Here is a 23,980-nt window from a genome sequence, read left to right on the forward strand (position 1 = left end):
AGGAGGAGAAGGAGAGACCGTTGGTGGCAGACAACATGAGAGAATTAGAGGAAGCTTATTTGTAGCCACTGGTAAGGATATAATTAATCAACTCAAATGTTAATGAAAAACCAAGCATTCTGCAGCGTGTACCTTCTCTCCACATCAATTGTTTAAATAGAGAAAGTGCAAAGGCCAAAGGAGTTTGCACAATGATAAACCCACCAAAATGAGCTGAAATGTTCACTAAGAGTTTATTGCATTCTGGACATCAAAACAGAGGAAGTCTTCCCCTAAGTTGTTGTCCCAATATGCTGGACTCCAACTCCAAAATATTCAGATATTAATATCATAAGAGTTACCCTTTTCCAAACCGGTACCTAGGTAAATGCTGGCTTTGCAATCTCAGCTTCCCATCCTAGCTGGCTATCATTTTCAGGGTGACAATCCCAGTTCGATAATGCCGGATTGTTGGGAAATTTCTCTAGGACAGTAATTCTGATTTTTTGGTCCTCTAATAGAAAATTGCAAAGTGTTGTTTTTCTTCTACATCAGAGTCTCCAAACTTGGCAACTTTAAGGCATGTGGACTTCAGCTCCCAGAATTCCTCAGGCAGTCATGCTGGCTGGGGAATTCTGGGAGTTGAAGTCTACAAGTCTTAAAGTTGCCAGGTTTGGAGAACACTGTTCTACGTATATTCTATTCATAACTTTTATAGGTAGTCCTCAATTTATGCCTACAATTGGGACCAGAACTCCATTGCTAAGGTCTGGTTAAGATCATGTACTGATTTATGGTTAAACTGAGATTAGATAGTTGCAAATCATCATCATCATCATCCATGGAGCCTCCAGGATTTCAGAAATATGAAATAACAAATCTCCATGGAATGAAGTTGCTATCATCTCTCACATTTGGCTATGCTGGATATACAGTAATTGGCATCTAACAACAAGTGGATGGCCAATCCAGCCTATTCCTGTGCTAATTATTAAGAGAATATTTAAATTCTATTCAAATCATTTACCCTAAATACTTGGAGATTAGTTAACCCAGTTGAAGTTAGTGTATCCTAGTACCATGTGGATACAAGATGGAAGAGTTCTTTTCTAGCCTTCCTGAATTTAAAATACTGATGATGTTACCTAGTTTGGGTAATGAAACAACCAAGCTTAGAGACCACCAAAGACCCTTCATTTCAACCTTGAGCTATAAATGTTCTCCTTTATAGAACTTGGTTCCTTGAAAGAAATATTAGATATTCCTGTCTAATGCTCATTTAGTGGTAAGCTCCACTGAATTCCATGGAGCTTAAAATCAGTGATGGGTTTCAAAATTTTTTACTACCAGTTCTGAGGGTATGGCTTGGTGGGTGTCGCATGGCATGGCTTGGTGGGCATGGCTTGGTGGGCGTGGCAAGGGAAGGATACTGTAAAATCTCCATTCCCTCCCCACTCCAGGGGAAGGTTACTGCAAAATCCCCATTTCCTCTTGATCAGCTGGGAATCGGGAGGCAGAGAATACATGAGGGCAGGGCGAATCAGAATTTTTACTACCGGTTCTTTGAATACTCAAAATTTCCACTACTGGTTCTCCAGAACCGGTTAGAGCCTGCTGAAACCCACCTCTGAGCTTAATTCTAACCAGAGATGTCGAGAAAATTACATTTTAAAATGCTTCCTGGGTCCTGAATTAATAGTTCCAACAACTATATTGCCTAAGGGCAAAATAGAGACAGTAAGTGCTGTATATTTAAGTTTTCAAAGATGTGTATTTTTACTGAACTAGAGCCATTGAACCCCAGTTAATAAGTTAAGAACAAGCTGTTAATACTTTTACTTGTAACTTTGTGAACAAAGTTCACAATGTTATTCCCATATTTCTAAAGAATCATTGGGGGACAGTAGCTTCACTCGGAGCTCAGTTCTGGTTCTCCTTTGAGGATACCTTTAATCTACTACATGCTGTGGGTTTCAGTGGCGTTTCCTGGAATGGAAGAAAATCTCCTGGATTTTGGAATGCCTATTTATCAAGATCAAAGCACCACAAATAATTCAGCTCCAGTTGGATATTGGATGTTGACTTGGTGCACTGCCCCTTCGAGGAAGTCTAAGAACAGTCAAGAGTGATGGAAGAGCGTCTGCACTATAAGCCATTTTCTTTTTTCAATCGCCATAGGTCAACCGTGCACTCTTTTAAATGCTTTCCACATGGAAATAATATGCACAAGCACACTTTATTTGCTCTGATGGCAAATAAAAGCTTAACGTAAGGAGAAAACAAATAGGTCAGTTGGTTTCTCAACGGACAGAAAAGAGTAAAATGTGGCTATTATTTATCGATCCAAGAAACTTTAGATAAAGGTATGAAGTGGTTGTTTTGTGATATGTCACATGTCTGCCTTCATGACATCAAGGATGTTCTGTGGATTATGACGGTGTAATATTTACAAAGTCCAAAAGGTAAGGTACCTAATTCTGATTGAAACAAGAGGGACCTTAAAAGCAGGGACTGTAATGATTTACTATTGTGCTGGTTTTTTAAAAAGCAATACATATCTTGACTATTTTCCACATCAGCTTCTGCAACAACATTCAGTTGGGTTTTTTTCCCCCCAGTTCTGTCTCAAAATGCACAGAACTGAACTGGCTTGGCTCTTTTGGTATGCAAAACATTTGTTTTCCTACTGATCACCCTTTCTCCAGCTCCTGTGTTGTAACCAGCTGTACTCACTTCACTTTCTTTCTTAAATGTCAGTAAAGATTCCTACTTGCTCTAATCATGAGATGACCTGTGCCCTGTCCTTTATACTCAAACATGTTAATGTGAGTATATTGTCCTATCATAGTAGTTGATGTATGAGAATACTATTGTATTTGGATTGTGTATTCAGGGTTTATTGAACAAAATCAAATGAACATTTCGGATAGCTTTGAGATAGGTTTGGTAATATCTGCCCAAATATTAACTTGGCATGAAAAAAATAATCAATCAATCAAAAAATCAATCCGTTTCACTTGGAATTTGGTTTCAATTGGAATTTAATATTCTCTACATTCTAAAAACAATGTGCTATAAACTCTGTTGACTCTGCTTGGTCAGGCAGATAGTACGGTTCTTTTAAAGCTGAAGAACTACGGTAAATGACATTTTCAGAAGGTGTGGTGTTTAGTTTCACAGCTCTTTACCAAATGGGCTGCAGAAAACCTACATACACCAAAATAAATAGCAATAGCACTTGGACTTATATACTGCTTCATAGCCCTCTCTAAGCAGTTTACAGAGTCGGCCTATTGCCCCCAACAATCTGGGTCCTCATTTTACCCACCATGGAAGGATAGGAAGACTGAGTCAACTTTGAGCCTGGTGAGATTTGAACTGCCAAATTGCAGCAGCCGGCAGTCAGCAGAGGTAGCCTGCAGTACTGCACTCTAACCACTGTGCCACCATGGCTCAAATTATACTTTTTTACTTTGCATTACCTGAAACTCTTGGCATTGAGGAGATAGGAGTATTTGCTTTCAGAATGGGCACTCAGTGGTCTTTAAAATACCATTAATAGCCCTAGTATATACCCTAACAGTGTAGAAGTTGGGTGCATGATCCATATCCATTTCTCAATGGTAACGGCTCAGCTATACATGAATGGAGTTCGAACCTGACTGGGCTCAAGGTTGACTCAAACTTTCATCCTTCCAAAGTTGATAAAATGAGGACCCAGTGTTGTGACCTAGGCCCAAGTGGTTATTACCAGACACAATCAGTCCTAAACAAACATATTTTATTAGAACAGCTGAGAATGAAGTAATTCTTAGTCCACATTAAGTCCAAAACAAAGTCCTTCATAAAAAACCCTTCAGCCTTATCACAAACCTTTGTCTTCTTTGGCACCCTACCAAAGGCTTTTCTTGGCAAGAACCCTGCGAAGATCAGAAACAGGAGACAAGAAACAATTGTAGCAACATTGCTTTCCTACAAAGAATGCAAGAGCTATTGCTGCTCTTTTAAGCTTTATGGGAGGGGCCAATCATCTCCTGGCTTTACTCCCAAGTCGTCCTTTTTGCTTTAGTTGCTCTTGCCTTCTGGCAGCTCTTCGCATGTGTGCACTAGGAACAGGCCCCTCCTGTTCCTCTGCCTCTCTGCTGTCCACCTCTGGAGGCTCAGAGCCTCCTCACTGTCCGACTCCACTGCCAGCTCCACAGGCTGCTGGTGGTCCACAACATCCAGACTGTTGGGGGCAATATGCAAATAATGCTTCTATAGTGTAAATCACCCAGAGAGTGTTGTAAATTGCTATTGGGTGATATGTAAGCCTAAAAGCTATTTGCTGTTTTGGAACAAAATTTTCTCATGGCACAATAACACATTTAATCATGAGTCCAAAATCTTGAATAATCTAGTAGTAACACAAAACCAATTGAAGACAAATTAGTAGAATTTAGTTGCAGGTTAAGCACATAATAAAAATAAGAGGTCTAAAGACCATTTAAGGGCCAGCATAAGCCACCTAAAATGTGAAACGAATTGTATACAATTCCAAAAATATTCATAAATAATGGTATAATAATTGTGTTTCTGATGCCTGTCAGTTTGAAAGGCTGATCTTCAAACTGAGTTCCTGAACCTGAACTTTTGACTACAGATACCTTTGGATGGTACACCCCGTCTTTCAAATAGACTCAAACTATTTAGTGTTTTAAAGGTCAAATCTAGTACCATATTTCAAAATAATTCTGGATATATGCCATCAGACAGTTCAACCCAATACAGAAGGAATCTATTGCAGGATTCCTATTTTTGGGATTATCTGAATGCCTGGATTTAATTCAGGGAGTTCTTGCTAGCCACTTACTTTCAAGTTTGCACTACTAATGTTTTGCAGATATTTAATCTGGTCTCAATTCTTTCAAGAATTGTCACATTCTCATTTTACATCTTTTCTTTTTCAATGAAGTCGTTAGAAGTTTTCCATTAAAAAACTTCTACAGATTTCTACTGTCTGCAAATGGGCATCTCATAAATTCAGCTTCAATTGCAACAATACACGAGCACACAATAGATTTAAGCTTAATGTGAACCGCTCCAATCTTGATTGCAGAAAATATGACTTCAGTAACAGAGTTGTTAATACTTGGAATATACTACCAGAGTCTGTGGTCTCTTCCCAAAATCCCCAAAGCTTTAAGCAAAAACTGTCTACTATTGATCTCACCCTATTCCTAAGAGGTCTGTAAGGGGCGTGCATAAGAGCACAAGCGTGCCTACCGTTCCTGTCCTAATGTTCCCTTTCATTATATCCAATTCATATAGTTATTACATACTTATGCTTATATATATGCTTATATATTGTATAATTATTTCATGCTTATGCTTATATATACTGTTGTGACAAGTAAATAAATAAATAAATAAATAAATAAATAAATAAATAAATAAATAAATAAATAAATAAATAAATAAATAAAAATAAAATAAAATAAAATAAAATAAAATAAAATAAATAAATTCCTAGCTTCCCTCATGGTTTCTCTTGGCATTTCCACAGGAAGTCTCTATGCCCATTCAAAAGCAGGACTTCTGTTTTCCCATAATATTGGGTAAGTTTGAAAGTGCCGGTGATTTATTTCTGATTCATATGCAGAGCATTTGGAACCACAGTAAGACTAATCTTCTTCAAAATGTTGCGGCCATGTAAAATGTAAGGGGAAACAATTCTCCATTTGCAAGTGCTCCTGGACTTCAGCCATCTTTGCAGGTCTTTTAAGGGGAAAGGTGGCTTGACAGCTTTTCAGCTTCTCTTCATAATCACTGCTTCAGTTTGTTTGTACATAGTCAGATAATGCATACAACGGGCAAAAAGGAGAATGATGGGGAAAGGCACAACCTACAGAGTAGAAATAAGGGGAATTTTGTTAATCCAGGATCACATCAACTCCTGACAGGGCAGTGATTAAATGTCATTCTTTGTGACAAAATTCTCAGAATTTTGAAGAATGCTCTTAATGGGGTACAGGTAGTTCTTGACTTACAGCAGTTCATTTAGTGACCGTACAAAGTTACAATAACACTGAAAAAAATCTGACATGACTGTTTTTCACATTTATGACCATTGTAGGATCCCCTGGTCACATGATCAAAATTCAGATGCTTGGCAACTGACTCATATTTACGACGATCGCAGTGTCCTGGGGTCATATGATTACCAAAATTATAAATAATTTGTCAGGGTCTTTTCTTATTTTTAGATGCATTTTTTGCCATCTCTGTTATTTCTTTTTTTTAAAAAAAATCTGACTTGCTTCCAATTTGTGCCTTCCGGCAAACTGCAGTTTTCTTGGCAAGAGATCTAGCTTGCCATTGCTTTTGTCATTGGTCTGAGAGTGTTCTTTTTTTCTTTCTTTCTTTCTTTCTTTCTTTCTTTCTTTCTTTCTTTCTCTCTCTCTCTCTCCTTCTCTCTCTCATTTGTTTCCCTCTCTTTTTTCTCTCATTCTCTCCCTCCAGCTCTCTCTCATTTCTCTCTCCTTCTCTCTCTTCCCCTTCTCTCTCTCTCAATTGTTTCTCTCTCTTTTTCCTCTCTCTCACATTTTTCCTCCATCATTTTTTCCTTTCTCTCTTTCTCTTTTTTCTTCCCTTTTCTCTCTCTCTCTCTCTCTCTTTTGTGCACAGAAGCAGGATACCTTCCTGGGCCGAGATTAAAAGGTTCTGGTGATCAGGCAACTCAGCTGGGATCGCCAGAGGAGCCTTTTAAAAGCATTTTTTTTACAACCTCTTCGGCTGAAGAGGTTGTAGAAAAAATGCTTTTAAAGGGTTCTGACGATCCCAGCTGAGCCACGCGATCGTCAGAGGCTTTTTTTTACTTTTAAAAGCATTTTTTCAGCTGAAGAAAAAATGGTTTTAAAAGTAAAAAAAAAACCTCTGATGATCGCGCGGCTCATCTGGGGAAGAGGCCGGTAGGGATTTTTGCTACTGGTTCTCCGAACCACCCGCCTCCATCACTACCGAATCAGGTGATCCGGTCCAAACTGGGAGCATTTCACCCCTGAATGAGGTCAACGGTAGACAGTCTTAAGGTTAAAGTTTTGGAGGTTTGGGGAAGAAACCACAGAGTCAGGTAGTGCATTCCAGGCATTGACCACTTTGTTGCTGAAGTCATATTTTCTGCAATCAAGTTTGGAGCGGTTTACCTTAAGCTTGTATTTATTGTGTGTTTGTATATTGTTGTGGTTGAAGCTGAAGTAGTCATTGGCAGGTAGTCGGAGTTCAGCTCCTAAGTAGTGTGACCACCGGATTATGGAAGTTAATGCAACATATCTTCAGGACATCAGGTTGAGTTTGGTTGATGTACAGCAGTAGAAAAGTAACTTGCCTTTAGAACAACTTCAAACTTGTTCACAACACTGAGAAGCCAGTCAGTATCAACACCGTGAAGATTCTTCAAGTACAGCCAGGCTACACCTATTGAAAAAGTATTGCTGCTTGTCTTGATTCAGGTATCCATACAGTACAACAAGGCAAGTCAGGAAGTTGGGTCAGGTATTGCAAAAAATATGGGGAAAAACAGTAGGACTGAAAAGAGGATGGCCAGCAGCAAGGTAGAGGGTTACAATGGCAATTAGTGCACCTTTGGAAAGACTTGAAAGAACATGTTAGGGATAGATCACTTTGAAGAAGTGGGGCCGGGATAGCTCAGGCAATAGAGAAGCCTGTTATTAGAACACAGAGCCTGCAATTACTGCAGGTTCGAGCCCGGCCCAAGGTTGACTCAGCCTTCCACCCTTTATAAGGTAGGTAAAATGAGGACCCAGATTGTTGGGGGGGCAATAAGTTGACTTTGTAAAAAAATATACAAATAGAATGAGACTATTGCCTTATACATTGTAAGCCGCCCTGAGTCTTCGGAGAAGGGCGGGGTATAAATGTAAACAAAAAAAAAAAAAAAGAAAATATATTTATATGGTTGCTAGGAATAAAGAAAAAGTAATGTTATGTAATCAATCAATTACAAGAAATATATGTGTAAGTTATTTCAAATGTCATTGAACATACTAGGTAGGGCATAGTTCTTGTTTTATTTGCATGCATCGTAGCAAACATGTTTTTTTTAATTTTATTTGTCACAATAGCATACATAAGCATAAGCATGAAGCAACAGTAGGACAGGAACGGAAGGCACGTTTGTGCTCTTATGCAAGCCCCTTAAAGACCTCTTAGGAAAGGGGTGAGGTCAATAGTAGACAGTTTTTGGTTGAAGCTTTGGGGACTTTGAGAAGAGACCACAGAGTCAGGTAGTGTATTCCAAGCATTAACAACTCTGTTACTGAAGTCATATTTTCTGCAATCAAGATTGGAGCGGTTAACATTAAGTTTAAATCTATTGTTTGCTCTTGTATTGTTGTGATTGAAGCTGAAGTAGTCTTCAACAGGAAGGACATTGCAATAGATGATTCTATGAGTTAAAAACAGGTCCTGTCGGAGGCGGTGTTCTAAGTTTTCTAAACCCAGGATTTCAAGTTTGTGGCATAAAGTATTTTGTTGTATTCAGAGGAGTGGAGAACTCTTCTTGTAAAATATTTCTGGACACGTTCAATTGTATTGATGTTTGAAATGTGGTATGGGTTCCAGACAGGCGAGCTGTATTCAAGAATTGGTCTAGCAAATATTTTGTAAGCTCTGGTTAGTAGTATGTGTCTGATCTTAAACCCACATTGCTTGGTCAGTTTGTTTTATTAATTCCCACCCCTCCAAAAGGAGAGACAATTTCAGAGTGAGACCAAGTGGAGTTGTGCATCTTTACAAGAGGGATTTGGGCATCAGCATGCAGTTTCCTTCCTCTCTTGCCTTAGTGAATCAATTTCCATTAGATTGTTTCCACTCCATGCACAAGTTTATTCTTCCCTCAAGAACTGATGTGTCAATGCAAGAAGATGATTTTGTTGAAAGAGTTTGAACTCTGGATCCTTTTAAATGACACCAAAGAATCCTAGGACATGCATTCAGATAAGGCTTTGGAAATAGTAGCTGCTTTGTGCAAAGCATTACTGGAAAAGTTGTAGCCCAATGTCCCCTTCTGATGATTTGAATACAGCTGACCTGTTACCATTGTGAAATAGATATAGATCAAAGCCACATGCAACCAACTATTTCTACGCTGTTGGGGGATATTTGGGGCTATTAATGGTATTTTCAAACAGCATCGATTGCCCATTCTGAAAGCAGATATTCCTAGCTCTCCAACTCCAAGAGTTTCAGGTAACGCAAACCAAATAAAATTTATTGTGATTTTTGGTGCCTTGTAGGTTTTCTGCAGCCCATTTTATTCTCACAACACTTCTGGTGTGTGTGTGTGTCTCTCTCTCTCTGTGTTGGGTTTCAAAATTTGTGGTTCAAAATTATTTACTGTTCTGTGGGTGTGGCTTGGTGAGCGTGGCATGGCTTGATGGGCGTGGCTTGGTGGGCATGGCAGGGGAAAGATACTGTAAAATCTCCATTCCCACCCCACTCCAGGGGAAGGTTACTGCAAAATCCCCATTTCCTCCTGATCAGCTGGGACTCGGAAAGCAGAGAATAGATACGGGCGGGGCCAGTCAGAATTTTTACTACCGGTTCTCCGAACTACTCAAAATTTCTATGACCGCTTCTCCAGAACTGGTCAGAACCTGCTGAAACCCACCTTTGGTGTGTAGGAAGAGAGGAGGGACCCAGAATTGCTTAAGAAAGGTTAAGAATGGAAGTTCAAACCAGATCTCTCTCTGGACCTCATCCAGATACCCTCACTTTAGAGCAATGTTTCTAAAGTTTAGCCATTTTAAGATGTGTGGACTTCAACTCCCAGAATTCTGGGAATTGAAGTCCACACATCCTAAAATGGCTAAGATTAAGAAATACTGTTAAATACTTACAAAAATCCCAAGCTTCATGGAAAGATTTAAAAACAGTTTTATATTCTGATGTATCGATTCTGTTCTAAGCAAACTTGAGTAAGTTGGTCGTTAAGGGAGTCAGTGAAAGATTAAATGATCTTCCCCAATATAGATGTTATTAAAAAATTGGGTAAGAAACCAAGTTTATTTTTCTCTCTTATTAATGAACTGGATGATACAGTAATACACTGCCTTCTATTCTGATAAAAAATAATCTTAAATTAGCTGTGCTTTCATGTAGCATTTATACATCCCCCACTTGTTAAAGAAAACTACTGTGGTCAGTTTTTGCTTTCTGTAGCAGATGTTTGTTTGTTTGCTTAATTATTTATTTATTAAATTTTTATGCCATCCATTTCCCCTACAAGATGACTCTGGGCGATTTACAAGCTACAAAACAAGTAAAAAAATAATAATTAAAATATTATAAACTACACAGAAATGGCACTAAATGGCACAGAACTACACAGAAATGGCACATTTAGTGCCAAAAATGGCACTAAAACTGAAACTAAGAGAGCTAAGAGATGGACGGGACAGGAATGAAGTCTTCTTATCCCATCAGCCACCTCCAGCAGTGAGCAGATGACAAAACCATACCTTATGTCTTCTGATACATGTGCCAAAGCAGACAGATTTTTAAGCAAAAATGTACAGCTTCCATCAGGCGCTACATGGCAAATGCTAGACTCCCAACCAGTTGTGGTCAAGGTACGTTTTAAGAGTGGAATGAATGCAAGGTTTGAAGGATTGATTCTGCCTTTTATACCTGCTCCTCAAACTTCCTAAATACAGAAAAGGAATCTGTGGGCTATTGGAGCTACCAAAATAGGCACCTTTTGAATCACACTTTTTGGCATCCTTATTTTCCAAAGTAAATTTATTTATTTATTTATTTATAATTTAATTTCTATACCGCCCTTCTCCCGAAGGACTCAGGGCGGTTTACAGCCATATTAAAAACAGAGAATAAAGACAACAAATTTAAAAACAGAATTAAAACCAAATATTTAATAGGCCAAATCAAACTAAAATGGTCATAGACCAATATAAAACCCATTTAAAATTTCGATTTAAAATTCCTCTTAGGCCAGTCCCGCATGATAAAATAATAAAGTCTTAAGTTCGCGTTTGAAGGTCCAGAGGTCGGGGAGTTGGCGCAACCCCGGAGGCAGCTCATTCCAAAGGGTCGGTGCCGCTACAGAGAAGGCTCTCTCCCTGGGGGCCGCCAACCGACATTGTTTGGTCGACGGCACCCTGAGAAGGCCCACCCTGTGGGAGCGCACAGGTCGATGGGAGGCTATCGGTGGCAGAAGACGGTCTCGTAAATAGCCCGGTCCTAAGCCATGGAACGCCAAATAAGGTGCCAGGACAGGGTTCCTTCCTTTGGTGGCATTGACATTCTGTAACATAGAATTCATGTCAATTTAACCATGAATCATCAAATTAAAATATTTATAATTTGGCTTCGACTGATGAGATACAATTAGTAAAATAAGGAGGCCATTCAGCAAACATCTCATGCAATTAAAAAGATCAAGCTTTATCTGCTTGTACCCAAAGCTTGGGGAAACTAGGTTTTCATTCGGCAGATCTTCAGAGAGGTAGCAATTCTAAATTTCAACTGAGAAGGTGATACCCCGAATGGGGAGAAATGCAGAAAATCACAAAACTTCACACTTGGGTAGATGTTCATGGGAGAAGATGTTCCTCCAAATCAGGACATGCCAAACCAATCAGGACTTGAAAAGGGATCACAAATACAGGTTGACCTCGACTTGCAACAGTTCACTTAGTGACCGAAGTTACAACGGCACTGAAAAAAGTGAGTTATGACCAATTTTCACACTTATGACCATTGAAGCATCCCCATGGCCATGTGATTTACATTCTGACGCTTGACAATTGACTCACATTTATAGCAGTGGCAGTATCCTGTGATGTGATCACTTTCTGCAACTTTTTGATGAGCAAAGTCAATGGAGAAATAGATTCACTTAACAACCGTGGTACTAATTTAACAACTGCAAGGAAACACTTATCAAATGTGGCAAGAAAAGTCGTAAAATGGAGGAAAACTCACTTCACACATTTCTCATTTAGCAACATAAATTTTGAGCTCAATTGTGGTTGTAAATTGAGGACTACCTGTAGTTTGAACTGAGCCAGCCAATGATTTTCAACTTAGTTTCAGGCACCAACAGCAGCACAACTGCAGTGTCCTTCTCAAGAGCATTCCAGTCCAGGTAGTCAGCTGTAGCTAAAGAGGAGTGCCAATAACTTTTGATTGTTAGCCCAAATTGTTTGGCAGGAGGCATAATAAAATACATACAAACCCTATAAATTTTATTTCCTGCCACACTGGATTACTTTCAACAGATGTCCTGCGTATTACACTCCTGTAGGCTGGGGTGGAAAGTTGGACCATAAGAAAGGTGAGTGCCAAAGATTTGAGGTCTTTGAACTATGGAACTGGAGAAGACTTTTGTGCGTCCCTTGGACTGCAAGGCGATCAAACTGGTCAGTCCTAGAAGAGATCAACCCTGACTGCTCTTTAGAAGGCCAGATCCTAAAGATGAAACTGAAATACTTTGGCCACCTAATGAGAAGGAAGGATTCACTGGAGAAGAGCCTAATGCTGGGAACGATTGAGGGCAAAAGAAGAAAGGGACAGCTGAGAACGAGGTGGCTGGATGGAGTCACTGAAGCAGTAGGTGTGAGCTTAAATGGACTTCAGAGGATGGTAGAGGACAGGAAGGCCTGGAGGAACGTTGTCCATGGGGTCACGATGGGTCGGACATGACTTTGCAACTATAATAATAATAATAATAATATTTTTATTTATAGACCGCCCTTCTCCCAAAGGACTCAGGGCGGTGTACAGCCACAAATAAAATACAGAAAGAAAACAACAATACAAAACTAAAAACAACCCTTAAAAAAACCTATTTAATTTGGCTACTTATAAATAAAAATATTCCCTCTAAAATTTACTAAAAAATTTAGTAAACAACAACAAGCAAGCCTGGGGTGAGGAATTTATTGGCCACAGTGGGCCCTGAACTTTGTTTGGAGTCTCTCCAGGGCTGCTCTAATAAAACAGAAACCAATAGTCAAAAATCAAATCTGCTGTTTTCCCCATTTCCATCAGGAAGGTGAAATGTGCATTTGAAGCTAGCAAACTCAGCAATGCAGTCCTTCTAGATTTAGGGAGGAAGGGAGGAATATCCATCCAGTTCATCCGTGTGAAAAATTTTTTTTTAATTTGTCAAATACAACAATATATATAACTATAAGCATGAAATAACCATACGAATTGGATACAACCAAAGGGAACATTAGAACAGGAACGGTAGGCATGCTGGGCTCTTATGCACGCCCCTTACAGACCTCTTAGGAATGGAGTGAGGTCAACAGTAGATAGTTTTTGGTTAAAGATTTTGGGATTTTAGAAAGAGACCACAGAGTCAGGTAGTGCATTCCAGGCATTAACAACTCTGTTACTGAAGCCATATTTTCTACAATCAAGATTGGAGTGGTTCACTAAGTTTGAATCTATTGTGTGCTCGTGTATTGTTGTGGTTGAAGCTGAAGTAGTCTTCAACAGGAAGGACATTGTAGCAGATAATTTTATGAGTTAGACTCAGGTCATGCCGAAGGCGGCGGAGTTCTAAATTTTCTAAACCCAGGATTTCAAGTCTGGTGGCATAAGGTATTTTGTTGTGATCAGAGGAGTGGAGAACTCTTGTAAAATATTTCTGGACACGCTTAATTGTATTAATGTCCGAAATGAGGTGTGGGTTCCAGACAGGCGAGCATTTTCAGGAAGTCTTCGCTTCCTGAAAATGCTGCTAAACAAGTAGCCCATTCCATTAGTGTCTTCAGTCAACATGTTTATAAGATGAGCAGAATGTGCCTCCCATTGTTTTTTATTCATTTCAGCAGGTTTTTTTCAAAGAAAAGGTTCCTGGATATTTGTTATATCCCTACCCCGAGATATTTACAGAAAGTGGAATCAGCTTCAGAAAGTACAAGACAATGACCTCTCCTTCCCAAAACGAAGATTTTCCAAATGAAGTACTTATGCAAATCATATAAAACCGATGTCCAAAGTCTCATTTGCTCCAGGGAGATTTGTTTTTGCAAGGTCTATTTGTTGGTTATCTGCTCTTTATTTACAATTGCTTGTGTGTGGTTTTATTTTTGCAAGGAACTTAGGAACAGACCATACTCAGACAAAAGTCACTTCGTTTATTGTCAGCTCAAAAAAACAGAGCAAATAACCACATTTATACATCACAAGAAGGACTTGGAAAGCAGTGTTGCAGAGCGTTTAAATTATTGTTGTTCCAAGTGCCGACCAACTGCACTCTCCCTCAAGCTATTCCACTTCCCAAAGTTTCTGCTTTTCTTTTCCAACTAATGCTCAATACACTATGTGTTGTGGTCTGTCAGCAGCCTATGGAGCTGGCAACAGAGTCGGACAGCGATGAGGCTGAGGTGAGGCCAGGGCCATAGGGAAGTGAAGTGAGGACTCCAGAGCCTGATAGTAGCGAGGCAGAGGAACAGGAGGAGCCTGTTCCTAATGCATGCATGGGAAGAGCTGCCAGAAGGCAAGAGTAGCTCAAGCAGAGAGGACAACTCAGGAGTAGGGCCAAGAGATGATTGGCCCCTCCCATAAGGCTTAAAATAGAGAAGCAGACGCATTTGAGCTTTGCCGGAAAACAAAGTTGTAGCTGCGTCTTCTGCTTCATCTACGACTTTGTTTTTGTGGCTTCTGGACATTTGCCAGGAAGGGCCTTTGGCAGTTTGCCTAATTGGACCAAGGTTTGTTAGATAACTGAAGAATTTGTGTTGGGAGGCATTTGTTTTACTTTGAGTTGAACGACGCTGGGAATGAAGTAATTTCCAGCTGTTCGAATAAAGTTTGTTTTTCCATGGATTAAGTTTATTACTACCTAGGTCACAACACTATGGCTACTAAACCTGATTTCATTACAGCATGTCTCTGTGTTCACTCGTTCTATGTATGCTTCTGTTTGTAATTTGCTTCAGGGTCCTGATACATTCTTTTGTTTCACTCCCATTTCTTCTGCAATTTCCATCTGAATTCACTGATAGAAATGCCATTTAGGTATAACAGCAAATATTCCAAGGATAAAATTACAGTACTTCAATACAGATAAACCAACCCATCTTAAATCTAAGATTTACAAGACAGCCATCCACCCTGTTGCACTGAATGGCACTGAATCAGTGGTGAAATGTAAAATTTGTTACTACCGGTTCTGTGGGCATGGCTTGGTGGGGGTAATGTGACTGGGTGGGCGTGGCCAACTTTTTTTTTCTTTTAAAAGCATTTTTTTCGGCCGAAGAAAAAACACTTTTAAAAATAAAAAAACCCCCACCCTCTGATGATCGCATGGCTCAGCTGGGCATGAGGGTGGGTGGGTGGGTGGACAGGGATTTTTCTACCTATTCTCCGAACCACCCGCCATCGCTACCGGATCGGGCAATCCGGTCCCAACTGGGAGCATTTCACCCCTGGTTTATACCTTCTCTTGGGCTTTGCATTTGAGCTTCCTATTCATGTGCAAGAACATTATTCTATTGGCTGTTGTGGGGGTTATCTAGGGGTCATAGCTGGCTGTATAGGCAAAGTACAAATTCTAGGTGTTTGTCTGATTTAAGTTTGGTTGCAGTTTCTGAGGGTGATGCAGTGAAGGGCGTTGGACAATTCCTATTGTAGTTGAGGGCTAATCCTACCTTTGTTCAGACCCCGCTGCAGGTAATTTCAAAATATCCTGTCTTGAATGGATTTCTGCCTGCAGTATTTGTTTTGCCTATGGATAGAGCTACCTAGATACTTGGCTTCATTCAATAAGTTCTGTATCTCTTTAAGAGCTGACATTTACTGAGGGCTATTAAGAACGTTGGGGGCTGTTTCCTGTCTCCAAGAGCATGTTTCTCCATTCCTCCTTTAGGAAATACAATATTCTGCCTTTTTAAATATTTCCTAAAATATTTCATTCTTCTAGGAGAGGGGTGGATGCTAACTTTCTACACACCCTAAATAAATAAATGGTATGATAATTTGGGCCTCATCCTTTGTGCTTTGATTATTTAAACCCCATGCTTGAAGCTTTTTTTGTTTTCTGAATGGAAAAAAAACACCACCACAAACAACTCACTCGTGTTTTCAACATAATTTAATAAGAAGCTTCTGGTTTAAAAGGTAACCACAGCAAAGACATAAAAGAGCTGGTGGCAGTTGTTATGAAACTTGCTCTTACTCAAACCAGTCCCCAGAAGTTACACTTGTAGACTTAACTGAGTTGGAAATGTTATTGCTCAATTTGATGTATAGAATATTGAGTTGTTTTCTTTGTGGGACCTTCTAAATTTTAGCAGCAAGGAAGAAACACAAGGAGCACTGAGGAATGGAGGTGTGTGAATAGGGAACTCCAATTGAGATTCTTGCCATTTAAAAAACAGATCCGGCCAAGTAATTTTGGTCTATGTTTGGCATAATTTGGAAGAGTAATGGTACAATAAATCAGGGATAAAAAAAGAGATGGGTATGTCTTTAAGAGTACTCCGATAAGGTTACATGGATGTTATAAGTGTTGCAAAAATGGACCTTAGGCCTCAAGCTGTCTAGCTTGGATTGCTCAAGTTGGCAATGAACACTAGGTAGCTCAGATCACTTTCTGAAACGTTCTATTTCAGCTACTAAGAATGACAAATGGTAAACATGGATTAAGTCTTCCTCAGTCCAAATGGTTTGGTCCCAGAATTCTCATACATCATTGAATTGAAACCAGCAATTTTTGGGATTACAATGGGAGGGGGACACCAGGTCGGTGTAAGGGCGATTCGTTGTACTTGCCTAGTCAGATGCAAAATGCTGCTAAAGTTTTCAATAACTTCTTTTGCTTAAGTGACAACGTTCCTAAACATTGGCAACCCTTTATTCAAACAATTGTTCATTATTACAGTGCTGACGGCATTCCTGCTTGCCTGTTATTTCTGCTCTCTAGTCCCATGCCCCCACCCCACAAGAGTTTTGAAGCTGACTCATAATCATGTTCATTTCATTAAACTTGAAACACACAGAGAATGGTATTCCTCCTGAACATCTGGGGGCTGGAAAAGGAAGAAGGTGGGACACAAAATTAATCCAGAATTCTCCCCAATACTAGAACACCAATGAAAAGAACAGTTTTTGATGCAATGTGGAGATATTGCAGCTGAACCAGCAAAACATCAACTTGGTTCTTAAGATACCTGAGGTCATGAGACTGGATAGCTCCAGAGATGGTTCTAGAATATCACAAATACCTTGTGTGGAATGCCATACATTAATTGGCACGATGCTGAGCAAACTCATGGAAACCTCTATCTTAGGTTTTCAATAGAGTTCCATTGGGTGCCAACACTAAAAGCACTGAAGTTATAAAAGTGCTGGTGGTTGGTACGTGGTGAGCCCTCCCTTTTTCAGCACCAATTTTGAGCTCTCTATTAAAAAATTAGGTCAATGACAATGGAAGGTAAAGGGTGGGCAAATCTTTATATTAACAGAAGTGCCTTGCTTGTATCTTCCATTGGAAGAAAATGTCCATAGATTCAGACATACTGAATGTCATTCAGCAGCCACTTATTTGCTTGATTGTATTTGTTTTCTACCTTTAAGACAAGTTCTTTTAGGTCTCTCCAGCATCTAATTTTATTATTTTCCATATTATCCTGCAAGTGAAGAACTTCATTTTCTGAAAGTATATATCATTCCATTAAATCATTTTTTGAGGCAAAAGCAAAGAGGCCGAGTACTGGAGAGTACTTGAGGCTGGGTAGCAATATGTAGAGATAAACATCTCTTGTTAAAATTACTTGCATATTTCATTAGCTGACCTTGGCTAATCACAAAAATCAGTACAGATTTTATATGTAGATGGAAGCCAGGAAAGTCCAAGACTATAGAAGACATGAGCAAGTAATGTCAAGAAATCTAGATGGATGTGTATCCATGAAGTAACCAGAAGTTGAGCTAAATCTGAGATGTTTTTGGATGACTCAGTTTTGAGTCAGTCTCCTGATGACTGCCTTGGTAAGTCCCTGCAGTTTTGTTGGCAAGATTTCACAAGTGGTTCGCCATTGCTTCCTTACAAGGGTTGAGATTTTGTGACTGGCCCAAGGTGACCCAGCTGGCTTTGTATTAAGGCAGGACTAGAACTCATGGTCTCCTGGTTTCTAGCCCAAGAGCCGCTACATCAAGCTGTCTCTCTTTTATAAATTAGGTTACGACATTTTCTGGTTGTAATAATTGACTATAAATTAATCATTTGATCTGTAGAAGTTGGATTAATGTTAGGCTTGCAAGATCCTAACTAAATAACATAATGAAAGAATCCTAATTAACCCCTTTGTGAGCTTAGCCAAAACGGACTGAGTGCAACTTTGATGCTCAGAATACATGCAGAGTGGATATGAATGTCCATCTCAGAGATAATGTGTCAATGTTGGAGTCTGAACTTATGACTCTGTATATTAGCCCTTTAAAGGGGAAAGAAACAAGATCCTCTGACATAGATCTTCTGACATAGATGATCGCCAACTCCTTCCACCATGTTTTATTACAGAAAAGCCACCAAACAGTATGAAGTTGAAAGGTGCCCAGCAACACTCTCTTCAGAAAGTTTGGAAGCACCAATTACGTGACAGAGCATGCTTAACCTGAAAGGTTCATCTGGTTGTACATATAGCCAGCACTGCTATCACCATCATCTCTCTAGGCCAGATAGAGTTGAATGTGGATGACAAATATGAGCTTTTTTCTGATGGAATGTATCATTAAGAAAGGTATCAATTATTTCTCCCATCTAGCTGCATATGCCTATCCAGAAAGCCTGTTTCCGAGAAGTAGTGACTTCTGATGACTTTCAAGAGTAATGTAGACTAACTGAGCTTGTAACTCATAACTTCATGTATGCACAATGATAGCAATACGTTCTGAGCTCCTGGCTTCCTGTAATTTTGGGTAGCCTCTCTGACAGATGACTTGTCATGTTTGTGTGTGTGTTTATGGTTGTGTGTTTATGACCAACTGCTCTCACGGACCAATGCATTGTGACTACAGTAGCATCAACTGGCATAGACGTCAAAATTTTGAAGTTATGGAATGGTTGAAAGAGGAGGGGAAGAATGGAAATGGAGAGTTTGATGTTAATTTTCCACTTCTCAAAAACCTGGCCTCTGCAGAATACTCAGCTATTCCTTGGACTGGCCAGTTAAACCCTCCGAGTATCTATAAGGAAAAGGGAACTGAAATAAAAATAAAACGAGGTAGGTTAAAAATAGCAAAACAGATCCAATTATGTTATATCCAGAAACCAGGGGGGAGAATCCAGGCTTGGAGACAGTGGAAATAACTAATTTAAAAATACAAATAATTTGAACAAAGCATATAAAGACAGAGATAAATTCAAACGAAAAACATACATCCTTCTACACATTTGTTGGTCATTATACAGATGGGTACACGGGGGAAGGGCAGAAAGATGAAATCGAAATGTCAGATAACTGATCAATGAAACCTCCTTTAATCCGCTCTCCTTCTCCTGCACGTCTTCGTACCGAGAGATGAATATTTTCTTAAGATTTTCTATACTGAGAAGAGGACACCATTAGATTAAAAAATACTGATCTGTATTTGGGACTTCCATCTTGGAAATATTGGAATGATGTCACCTCTCTGTAATTTTTAGTGGAAGAAATAAAACACACCAGTATCTACAAGGAATCATGCCCCGTTATCCCCCGAAGTAAAGTACAACTGTACAGAATAGGTATGATTTGAATTCAAACACATCCGAATTAAGATGCCTTATGTATCCAGCTGCTCGGGGCATTCTTTAGCCAATCTTTGGAATCTTACAACCCATTTCAATTAGCTTCCCATTTAGAGATACCTTCTTGTTACAGCTTGGAGAAAGGCAACCAGTGGGAATGACTAACAAGAATGGCACTGCTGTTTTTTTGTTTTTTTTAATCAATGAGCACCATTATGCAAAGATCTATAAAGAAGAGCATTGATCAGCCAGATGTATTCGGCTTGTGACCTTGCTGGCTGGGAATCTGGGGAGGTGGCGTCTCATCCCATCTGGAGATGGCCAGGCTGGGGAAGAAGTAGTATGAACTGAAATATTGACAAAAAGTTAACTCTTATCACGATCATCTTATATTCTCCAAAGTTAGGAGTCTAGCCATTTAAATTTCCCCAAGAATGGGACAAAAATCTCACGTATACTCTTATCTGAAATATCTTGACCTGTTTGCAAAAAATAAAAACAAAACAAAAACAACCACAACAAAATAATCCCCACACAAATGTCCATAAAAGCAAAAAGAGTTTACAAAACGTGGCCACTCTATGGTTAGGGCCTCTCACACAAAGATTAAAAATGGTACATTTATTGTGCTCTCTTGCATCAGTTTTAAGTGATAACTTTATAACAGCAGTTCTCAGCCTAACCTCCACACAGATGTGTTTGATTACAACTCCCATCATTCCAAACCAACATACCCATTTGGCTCGCTAGCCGTGATCGTGGGAGCTCTAGTCCACCACACCTAAAAGACATCAGGTCAGGGGAATCTGCCTTACATCGTACTATATAATCGGTGCTAATAGGCAGACATTATTAAAACAGATATTCTGTTTTAACTTTAAGACCTGTCTCTATTCATACAAACTCAGGATCAAGGAAAAAAATAATAATTATTTTTAAAAACCCTAGAGCCGATTCTATCACAGCTTAGTTTGAACACCTCGGAGAGGTTTATTCAGCTAAACCTCTTCAGCATTGGTCCTTTCCTGCTCAAACAGGGTGGCATTCTTGGGTTCTTGAAGAAACCTGCATTCTGAAATCACTGTGGGAAAAGTGTGTCATGTTCTCAGAACGTGGCTGCATGAGCAGAGTGTGATCACCGAAGAAAGCTACAGGATCCACAATGTCTTCTTCTTCGCTTGCTTTGACAGTGTAACTCTGCAAATTCAGATGTCCTTCAAAATTTAACACATCTTGGCATCAATATAAGCACCACGTGCCCTTTCATTACCAGTTCATCATGGAATTTCTGTTCAGGGTCATGAAAAATACTTGGCTACTTCCCCCTGATCTTACCGATGCAAAAAATACCTGGTTGGAAAGAAAGCATTCTGATTAAATATAAATGGGGGAAAAAAATCTCCCTTCCTCCCTCCCACACATATACTGTATTTAATTAGAAGGACTCAGAGACTTAATTAAACATGTCTGTTTAGTTTCGTCATTTGATCATTCATTTAAACAACTATGCCCGCTATTTTTATCTTTAAAAACTCAGTATAAGTTTTTAAAACCATTCTCCGTGTCTTTGGACCACACTCCCAGAATTCCCACACAATATGTGATAGAGGGCTGATTATACCAGTGAGAATTATCAGATGACTGCAAAGAACATAAATCCTTCTATTCCCTACCATTCAGTCAGAAATGAAGAAGTTTCTTGGATGACAAGTGAAATGTTTTCAAGGAAAAAAACAAAAACCCAAGGAAGTCTAGTTGCCTTTTGGAAAAAGCACCTTTGGGACAACCATGGCTAGGATGATTGAAAATCTCCATAGATATCAGAGAAATAAATGCAAAATCTATAATTATATCGATTACTTTATTGAATAGTGATGTTTTGTAAATTGGGTTTGGGGTAGAAGAAGATGATTGCAAGGATTTTCGCCTTCTTTAGAAGGGCTGGGTTTTGGGGTGCTTATTTTTTTAAAAAGATACTTCCCCCCACCTCTTGTTAATACTTTTTTGAACAGAGAATCTGATAAAATAATAGAAGTCCTTTGGATTCTTTCAATGACCGGGGTTATACAAGCTTACTTTGGGTGTGAGAGCTATCAGTAGGATTTAAATACATTTATGCTGTGAAAATAAATTCTGGATGTTTTACTTCTCAAATTTGGAAATTATTTGTGAGTCCACATTGTGTGAAAAATGTGAGCTCTTATGGAATGAGGAGATGTTTTCAGAATGTTGTGCGATACATGGAAGAAATATTTCTTTGTGTGGAATGGTACTCAGATTTTCATATATTTCTTTTTATTAGAAAGGGAAAAAAAGCTTTGCTGCTATTTTTTTAAGCAAAATAAGCTTTTCAGATGTGTCTGTTTAGCAACCATGCAACACTGAAACACAGATTACAGAATTTTAGACTCTGAATTGACTCACACCTGGAAGCAGGGGATGCTCTTATATTTTTACAGCATACCTTCTAAATAACAATCTTTAAGTGCGAGCTTAAAACTTTCTTCTTTCATCAAGCAGGGCTGGCCTAATGATTAATTTTAATCGAGGGTTTTTAGTGGGGTTTTAACGGGGTTTATTCTATTTTTATAATTTTATACACTAATTTTAATATTCAGCTTATTGAATTAGATTTTTAATGATAAAATATGTATTTTTAAAAATTTTTGGTATTTGTGTTTTATCTATGCTGTACACCGCCCTGAGTCCTTGGAGAAGGGCAGTATAAAAATGTGAATAATAATAAAGAAATAAATAAATAAACGAAGCAGATAAACCAGCCTATTTTAAAGAACGTTTAAGGCAGTGATGGCTAACTTTTTTGCCATCGCGTGCCAAAAGCGGGGGTAGCATGGGGGGGGGGGAGCCGCACGCATGCGTGCCCATACCCATAATTCAATGCCCCCCCGACCCCCTGTACATGCGCGCATGACCCCTCGTGCTCCCCCTGCTTTTGGCATGCGATGGCAAAAAGATTACCAGTGGACCCAGTAAGCCCATTTTTGCCCTCCCCTAGGGCTCTAGAGGCTTTCTTGGAGCCTGGGGAGAGCAAAAATGGCCTTCCCCCCCCCTTAAGAAGCCCTCTGGAGGCCAGAGATGGCCCGTTTCCTGACTTCTGGTTGGCCCGGAAGGCCCGTTTTTCACCCTCCACGGGCTCTAGAGGCTTTCTTGGAACTTGAGGAGGGCGAAAACAGCCTTCCCTACACCCCCAGAGGCCCTCTGGAGGCTGGAAAGGCCAGTTTCCCGACTTCCGGTAGGCCTGGACGACCTGAAAATCAGCTGTCTGGCTGGAGCTAGGGCAATGCTTGCGTGCCCACAGATATGGCTCTGTGTGCCACCTGTGGCAAGCGTTCCATAGGTTCGCCATCACTGATTTAAGGGATTAAGATCTTCAGAACATAAAATTCCCCATCAAGCATAGCTCTTTGTTGAGAATTCTAAATGTGAAATCTACACATCTGGAGAAGTTCAGAACAAACAAGTGTGCAGTTTTGGGGAGAAGGACATGGACCCTCTGGCTCCTCCAGATGTTAGTACAGAACATATGCTTCTAAACTAAAATTCCCATAATCAGGTAGAACTAATGAATTAGAACACTTGGGGTCTGGAGGTTATCCACGCTGATTCGAGAAAAATCACTCCAAGCAGTTAAGAGTCCTGAAAATAGACTTACCTTATCATTTCTTTCACATAGAAACTTTAACCGTTGGGCACGCTTGTGCATAAATACTCCATCTAAATGTCCTGTCTCCACGGATCGTATCTCAATAGCTTTCTCACCCCAGCCCATTATTTGATTGGAGTGAATATAGGCTTGTCATAAAACAAATAAACAAGACAACCCATAAACATAAAGTAAAATATAAAATATAAAGAAATATATTCTGATTAAAAACAGCTGGAAAATAGCTTCCGTAGGAGGTATTATTATTCACAATGGAAATATCATAGGGTCGAAGTTCAAGACATCAATCAGCATCCTGGTTCCATCATTAAGATACAGAAAAATAGCTAATTTTAGCTTTGTGGTTGTTCAATTGCTAAGGTATGCCCGACTCTTCACTACCCCATAGACCCTAGTACCCCAGGACCCCTATCCTCCACTGCCCAAATTCATGCTTGCTACATTGAAGACCCAATTTAACCATCTCATCCTCTGTATGTCTTTCTCCTTTTGCTTTCAATCTTTCCCAACATCAGGGTCTTTTCCTATGAGTCCTCTCTTCTCATTTG

At 39.5% G+C, this 23,980-nt stretch overlaps 1 protein-coding gene across 6 annotated transcripts in view; it reads right to left on the minus strand.

The window, feature by feature from the left end:
• Window positions 1-14,130: 14,130 nt before the first annotated feature.
• The window catches only part of TNIK (TRAF2 and NCK interacting kinase), a 365,479-nt gene continuing 355,629 nt past the window's right edge, over window positions 14,131-23,980 (minus strand). For all 6 annotated transcript variants that reach the window (XM_058188113.1, XM_058188108.1, XM_058188107.1 and 3 more), the window contains 2 exons: window positions 23,421-23,560; window positions 14,131-21,097 (listed from right to left, as the gene is read on the minus strand). In XM_058188113.1, coding sequence (XP_058044096.1) covers window positions 21,014-21,097; window positions 23,421-23,560 — 224 coding nt within the window. In that variant the 3' untranslated portion in view covers window positions 14,131-21,013. The remainder of the gene's footprint in view (window positions 21,098-23,420; window positions 23,561-23,980) is intronic.

Source organism: Ahaetulla prasina, chromosome 6 (genome assembly GCF_028640845.1).
Source record: "Ahaetulla prasina isolate Xishuangbanna chromosome 6, ASM2864084v1, whole genome shotgun sequence".
NCBI lineage: Eukaryota > Metazoa > Chordata > Lepidosauria > Squamata > Colubridae > Ahaetulla > Ahaetulla prasina.